The sequence below is a fragment of the Camponotus floridanus genome, unplaced genomic scaffold, assembly GCF_003227725.1.
Source record: "Camponotus floridanus strain SB8 unplaced genomic scaffold, Cflo_v7.5 scaffold106, whole genome shotgun sequence".
In the NCBI taxonomy this organism is placed as follows: domain Eukaryota; kingdom Metazoa; phylum Arthropoda; class Insecta; order Hymenoptera; family Formicidae; genus Camponotus; species Camponotus floridanus.
In genome coordinates, this window is record NW_020229222.1 from 332,546 (window position 1) to 340,194 (window position 7,649).

The window sequence follows — 7,649 nt, forward strand, 5'->3', positions numbered from 1 at the left end:
ATTATATAAGGTAAATGATAGGTTTACCTTAATATAATTATAACTGCATGTTTTCTTAATTCTTTTTGTTGCACTAATTGTTATTCTATTCTTTCATTCTATTGCTATCATGTAATTATAGTAACAGAATGAAAGAATGTGTGTGTGTGTGTGTGTGTGTGTGTGTGTACGTATGATAGAGTTTATGCGAGATTGACGCGGGAGGCAAGCGCGAAACCGAAGGATAAAAATCCGCGAGGAGAGAGAACGAAGAGAAATTAATTCGACGATAAATCTAAGTCTTTTAACAATAATAGTCAGTTTATTATAACAATTATAACACTAATTATAATACACAGTCTTAAATTAATTACGCGAAAGCGATTTCAGAATCCGCGAGCAACGGAGACGACTGATTCAATCCGCGAGCAACGGAAGAACGTTTTTTCTCGTGATCGAAAAATAAGTGAGTGCGTCGAGTACCTTTAAGCCAAGAAGCGCCGTGTTCCGCGAGCGCGTCAATTTATAGCGGAGCCCTTCTCGAAAGATCCCGATTTTTCGTGAACTAATATAAATGTTCAAAACGAACGGTTAAGAATTTATTTATTTTCCTTGGATCTTTCGAGAAGGGCAAGCGCTGTTTTTAAATTGCGCTGACAAAGCGATGTCGCGCTAACGGCTGCCAGGGGCGCCGAATGATCGCTCGGACCCTCGCTCCTTTTAGCGAGGGCGTTTTGAACATTTCCGCCCGCCTCGCCAAGAGCGTTTGGCGAAAAGAATGGCTAGCGGAGGATATGCAGCTCGTCGGGAGCTCCGAACTACTGCGATGGAGGCTCGTGATCTCCATGACCGTTGATGGGGAGCACGACGAGCTTCACGACGGGTCGTACCAACTCGGAGGCTGCGGTGCGCAATGTCACTACGCGAACTTGACCATCCTCTCCGGGGTGGATTTTCGCGATACGCGCGAGTGGCCATTTCGTGGGTGGTGTGAGTTCGTTCCGGATGAGGCAAAGTCGGCCGACCTTGAAGCCCGTCTCTTCGCGCAACCACTTAGGACGGTGAGTAATGGAGTGGAGGTACTCCTTCGACCATCGTTCCCAAAAATGGTCTCTCATTTTTTGCAGGAGCTGCCAGCGAGATAAGCGGGACGTTGGTTCATCCAGCAAGGACGGCTCGGGCACTGCAGTCAGGGCGGCTCCCACCAGGAAGTGTCCAGGCGTCAGCGCAGCCAAGTCCTCAGGGTCGTCCGAGAGTGCCTGCAGCGGCCGCGAATTAAGGCACGCTTCTACCTGAGTGAGGAAGGTACTCATCTCCTCGAACGTCAGCTTGGCGTCGCCAATCACTCGTCGGAGATGGTGTTTGAGCGACTTGACTGCGGCTTCCCAAATGCCTCCGAAGTGCGGCGCTGAGGGAGGATTGAACCTCCACTCGATCCTCTCGGAGGCGAGGCTGTCGATGATCCGGTGGTTTTCTGGCGTGCCCGCGGTGAAGAGGGCTGTCAGCTGGGAATCGGCTCCCACGAAGGTTGTCCCGCAGTCGCTTCGAAGGCTGCGACAGATGCCTCGGCGGGAGACGAACCGCCTGAGGGCCGCAAGGAAGGCCTCGGCCGTGTAGTCGGAGACTACTTCGAGGTGTACGGCTCTGGAAGCAAGGCAGACGAAGACCGCTACGAAGGCCTTGTAGGAGCGGTGTCCGCACCCCTTGGTTGTGCGAAGTTGAATCGGCCCGGCATAATCGACCCCAGTGTGAAGGAAGGGCCTCGCTGGTACCACGCGCTCCCGTGGAAGATCGCTCATCAGCTGTTGTGGTGTCGCCGCCCGCCATCGCACGCAAGGGAGACATCGCAGGATAGCCTCCTTGACCAGTGCTCGACCCCGTGGAATCCAATAATGTTGGCGGATTAATGAGAGAGTGAGCTGTGTTCCGCCGTGCAACGCTCGTTTATGGCAGTCGTCCACAATTAGCCGAGTGAGGTGCGAGCCCTTCGGCAGGAGGACGGGGTGACGCTCGTCATAGGCTAGGATGGAGTGCTTGAGTCGACCCCCGACTCGCAGGAGACCCTCGGTACCTAAAAAGGGACTAAAGCGAGCAAGTGAGTTTGATTTACTTAAGGCAAGGCCCTGACTTATTAATTTTAACTCGGCCCTGAATTTTTCAGATTGTACTCGCCGGATCCAACAAACTCGAGCTCTCTCTATCTCCTCTGCGGACAAAGTACTGGGGAAGCGCTGTTGAGTGCCAGTGGACCGATCCTCTCTTACTCTCAGCCACCGCCGACACCAGGCTGTCACGCGTAGGAGCCTCTTCAGGGAGGAGAACCGCACCAGCTCGGCGGCCTCGCTCATCGGCGCTGCTGTGGCTTTGACATGGACTCGTGTGCGCTTCTCCGGCAGGTGCTCTTCGGGGATGTGGCCGACGGCGGTCGGCCATGCGGTGGCGTCTAAGCGTAGCCAAGGCGGACCTTGCCACCACAGAGGATGGCTCTGCAGTTCCTTGGGAGAGAGACCTCGGGAAGCGCAGTCCGCTGGGTTGTCCTGGCCTGGAACGTGATGCCACGCAGCCTGCGGAGTGGTCCTCTGAATCTCTGAGACGCGGTTCGCGACGTAGGTTTGCCACCTGGATGGGTGGCCGCGGATCCAGCCCAGCGCGACGGTGGAGTCCGTCCATAGGTGAAGCGGCGCAGTCAGGTCGAGGATTGTCAAGGCGTGTTTGGCTAGTCGGCAGAGAAGGACGGCGGCGCTTAACTCCAAACGAGGTAAGGACACCTGTTTGAGCGGTGTGACCTTTGTTTTCGCGGTGATTAGGCGGACAATCCACGAGTCGTTTGACCATGTTTTTAGGTACACGACGGCGGAATATGCTCGTTCTGAGGCGTCGGAGAAGCCATGGACCTCGACGCGGGTGCAAGAAGGACCCAGATTAATCCAGCGAGGTACTCGGATTTGCTCGAGTACTGGTATCTGGGCGTGAAAGGTGACCCAGGCTGACGCGGAGGCGTCGTCGAGCGGAGCGTCCCACTCAAGTCCTTGAAGCCAAGTCGATTGGAAGGCAATCTTGGCGCGGACCACGACCGGTGCTAGCCAGCCGAGAGGGTCGAATAGCTGCGCCACCAGAGACAGTACAGACCTCTTGGTGACGGATGGCAGTGCGATGTGCCGGGTGGCGAAAGAGAAATCGTCCGTGGCGGGGTGCCACTGCAGTCCTAAGGTGGAGTGAGCCTCGTGTGGTCGCCAGTCACGGGTCTCGCGCTGCAACTGGTGCTCCGGCGGGATATCCCAGATCACCGCTGAGTCGCTGGCTGACCACTTCCGGAGAGGGAAGCCGCCCGCCATGCAGATACTGGACAGCTGTTTGCACATCTCCTGGGTCTCCGCCATCGTCGCTGCTCCGGTTAAGATGTCGTCCATGTAGACATCTCGCAGGAGAACGGCCGCTCCTAGAGGGTACTGCTTACCCTCGTCCTCAGCTAATTGCCTGAGAGCGCGCATCGCTAGAAACGGAGCACACGCTAGGCCGTAGGTCACTGTGCTCAGCTGGTACTCGGCAGGGCTGTCTTGCGGGGAATCCCGCCACAGGATCCTTTGCAGATCCCTGTCATCCGGGTGTACCAAGATCTGTCGGAACATCTTTTCGACGTCGGTGGCTAGACCGAAGCGGTGCCGTCGCCAACGGAGTAGCACGTCGGCGAGCGGAGGCAACAAGTTCGGACCCACCATCAAGTGATCGTTGAGGGTTCTTTTCGAAGTAGTTGGCGTGGAGCCGTTAAAAACTACGCGCAGCTTCGTGGTGACACTGTTCTTCCGCAGCACGCCGTGATGCGGCAAGTAATGCACCGGTCTGCGCGACGTAGCGTCCGGAGTCACGCGAGACATATGACGCAGGTCCTCATACTGCCGCATGAAGTCGGCATAGAGGGCTCGAAAAGGAGGATCCCGAGCGAAACGTCTCTCCATGCTGAAGAGAACTCGTAAAGCCGTGGAGCGCGTCACCGAGAAGTCTGGCAGCGGGGCAACGACCGGCAGACGTACGACGTACCGACCGTCCGCGGACCGCGAATGTGTCTGGCGGAAGAAGTTCTCGCACTGTTGATCCGCGGGTGAGAGAGCTACCGCGGCGTCGGGTAGCTCTTCTTGCTGCCAGAACCTTTGTACGAGAGCGCCTAGGTCTTCCTCGACCAGGCAGTGATGTGCTGACGCATGGCGCGATGTGGACGTCGTACCGACGGCCCCAGACAATATCCAGCCCAGCGCCGTCTTTTGTGCCACAGGTTCCCGTGATTTCCCTCGTCGAAGTCCAGCCTGGAGGATCATGGCGTAGACGTCTGCTCCTAGAAGGATGTCTATGGGATCCGTCGCCAAGAAGTCCGGATCGGCGAGCTCCAGCCCATGGACGTGCGTCCACGCCCGACGATTGGCCTTGATTCCGCCTTCATAAAGTGTGAGCCGGGGGAAAACCAAGGCGGCCACGCTTATTAAAGGCCCGTCGCGCAGGGAGCGGATCTGAAGAGTGACTTGACCGCGGGCGAGGCCCGTCTGCTTGCCGCCGATTCCATACACGGCGACGGAGGTAGGAGACCGACCTAGGCGAAGACGTTGGGCCAAAGCTTCGGAAACTAGCGAGGACTCCGAGCCCTGGTCAACTAGTGCGCGTGCAGTGTGAGCGCGGCCGAACCGGTCCAGGACGCGAACGCGCGCGGTAGCGAGGAGAACTGTCGTCGTCGCCTCGACTTTGTGTTGCGCTAAGTGTGACGTCTTAGCGCTCTCGCCGGACGGACATGCCTCGTGGAGGGTCGTGTGGTGACGCGCGCGACACGACGAACAAGTCTTTTGAGAAGAACACTCGCTTACCTTGTGCCTTCCTAGGCAGTTCAGGCACAAGTCGTTCGCCTCGACGTGACGCTTCCTTTCCTCCGCCGTCTTGCTCTGGTAAAGGTCACAGAACATAATATAGTGATCCTGACCGCATAGGGAGCAGCGACCTCGCTTACTGTCCTGCTTACGCGTGTGAAGAGTGCGAGTCTTCTGTGTCGGACTTGGATGCGGTTTAGAAGAAATGGCTTCGACCTTGACAGGCTGCAACGATTCTAAAGTGTGCAGCCGACGATCCAAGAAGAGCTGGAGTTTGTCGTACGAGGGTGGATCGTTGGAATCACTAATGAAATTCTCCCACTCGCGGCGAGATCGAGGATCAAGCAGGTCAACGACGAGGTGCACGAAAAGATCTTCACCCTTCGTGATCGGGCGCCCAATGCTCTCCAGTGATCCTACCGTGCTCTTCACGCTGTGGCAAAGTTTGCGCAGTTCCACCACGGACTCGCTCTTCAGCTTCTGGAGTGACGTAAACTGGGAGATGTAACTGCGCACCAGGAGCCGCTTGTTCTCATAGTAAGCAACGAGAACATCCCATGCGCGTTCGAAATTCTCGGTTGTCGTGGGCAGGCTTCGAATCAATAATTCTGCTTCTCCTTTCAGGCATGTCTTCAGGTAGTGGAGCTTCTCGACTGAGGACGTGAGAGTGTCCCTTCCGATTAGCGATTGGAAGAGATCACGGAAGGCTGGCCAATCCTCGTACTTCCCGGAGAAATGAGGCAGCTGGATCCTCGGAAGAGTCGTGCGGGGTGCTTGTGAGGACGGCTCTGACCCTCTCGTGCCAGCTTCCTTCTCTTCCGTCTTGAGGTTACGCAGGAAGTCCAACAGCAGACCCTTATTGGCGAGGTAGGCCTCTTCAGCCAGAGCAGGTATGTCGAGTCTTATGTACTCTGAATCGGCCACTTGGTCGAGATAATTCAAGAGCTCATCGTTGTGCGCGTCGAACTTCGTCCAGTACCTTTCCAAGGACTGCAATCGCGCCTCCACTGCGCCCACCGTGATCTTGGCAGCGCCCAGCTTCATCAGGTTCTCGTGAGTACGGGCAATTTTGCCGTAGAGATCCGTTGCAGCGGTGATTGTCAACTCGGCCTTGCGACTCATGATGACTGAATTTCAGGTGACTGGTGTTCGGAGCACAGAGAACCACAACACTTCGCACTCACTCCGCGTCGTAGAAAAACCGGTCACTAAATATCCGGCTCGAAGGACCAGCAAATGATAGAGTTTATGCGAGATTGACGCGGGAGGCAAGCGCGAAACCGAAGGATAAAAATCCGCGAGGAGAGAAAACGAAGAGAAATTAATTCGACGATAAATCTAAGTCTTTTAACAATAATAGTCAGTTTATTATAACAATTATAACACTAATTATAATACACAGTCTTAAATTAATTACGCGAAAGCGATTTCAGAATCCGCGAGCAACGGAGACGACTGATTCAATCCGCGAGCAACGGAAGAACGTTTTTTCTCGTGATCGAAAAATAAGTGAGTGCGTCGAGTACCTTTAAGCCAAGAAGCGCCGTGTTCCGCGAGCGCGTCAATTTATAGCGGAGCCCTTCTCGAAAGATCCCGATTTTTCGTGAACTAATATAAATGTTCAAAACGAACGGTTAAGAATTTATTTATTTTCCTTGGATCTTTCGAGAAGGGCAAGCGCTGTTTTAAATTGCGCTGACAAAGCGATGTCGCGCTAACGGCTGCCAGGGGCGCCGAATGATCGCTCGGACCCTCGCTCCTTTTAGCGAGGGCGTTTTGAACAACGTATGTGTGCGTTTTATTTAATAAATTCTATATTTATTGCATGTTGTGTGAAAATAAGGTATATACTTTATATTTATTGCATGTTGTGTGTACTTTATATTTATTGTATGTGTGTGTGTAAACTTAGCAACATATAATACAGTTTAAATATTTGTAAGAATATACTTAAATTATTTATAATTTTAAATTGTTTCTGTAGGATAAAACATTTTACATGGTGATATAGCTGGAATACAAGCAAGACAATTCAAGAATTGGGAGAAAATATGAAGTTACTGCGTTATTCTAATTGTAAGTAATCATACAAAGAGAACTTTTCTCTTTTTTTTCCTTTATCTGATTCATACCGAGGTGGATCGAGTAGCTGAGGTATGGATAATTGATATAGTTGAAGAAAAGAAGGAATTAAGTTTTCAATTTGCGGCTCATAATAAATGTTTAGAATGTTTTTTTATGATAGACTTTTATCACATAATTTTGTAAAATAAATGTAAAAGTCTTATAATTGCGTAAATAAAATTAGTATTGTTATATTACAATATTAATATTATAACTTATATTAAATAATTTGTATGTAATTTTTCTAATGAAAAAATGGATCAACTGTTGGGATTATAATTTTATTTTAATATTTGATTATGTAGATGTTAAACTTACTTTTTAATTGTTACGTATATGCTTATATGTATGTATGTGTGAAATAAATTATGTTTATTATAAAAAATGCATATTTATTAATAAGTACATTTATATTTAATATTAAAAATGCTTTAAATATGTCTTTATTTAATAGTTACATATTAATGTTTTTATATATGATATATTTCATTATTTATTAATGTATTTATGTTATACATATATTGTTTATATTATGCTATATATAATTTTATAAATTTCATATTTTTTCTTCATATTTATCTTTGTGTATTACATTGTTATTATATATTATTTTTACTAAAATTTACTTTTTTTACATTTAGTAATATGTTGAAAAAAGATAGAAAATGAAGCAAAGGAGAAAGAGTGAGAAAAAAG

The 7,649-nt window shown here is 50.4% G+C and overlaps 1 protein-coding gene across 1 annotated transcript; it reads right to left on the reverse strand.

Annotated features, from left to right (window-relative positions):
- Nucleotides 1-268: 268 nt before the first annotated feature.
- On the reverse strand, nt 269-5,383 carry LOC112638914. The gene is made up of 2 exons (XM_025411515.1): nt 5,346-5,383; nt 269-5,262 (listed from the first exon to the last, which is right to left on the reverse strand). Exons 1-2 carry the CDS (start codon nt 5,381-5,383, stop codon nt 798-800), a joined length of 4,503 nt encoding a protein of 1,500 aa, XP_025267300.1. The 3' UTR covers nt 269-797.
- Between the last annotated feature and the right edge of the window lie 2,266 nt (nt 5,384-7,649).

What these genes read in the sequence shown, in the direction of transcription:
- LOC112638914 (XM_025411515.1), bottom strand. Translation starts at nt 5,383, where the DNA reads ATGTTCTCGTTGCTTACTATGAGAACAAGCGGCTCCTG. An exon ending in ATGAGAACAAGCGGCTCCTG is followed by an intron (nt 5,263 to 5,345) that starts GTGCGCAGTTAC and finishes ACTTTGCCACAG; the next exon opens with CGTGAAGAGCACGGTAGGAT.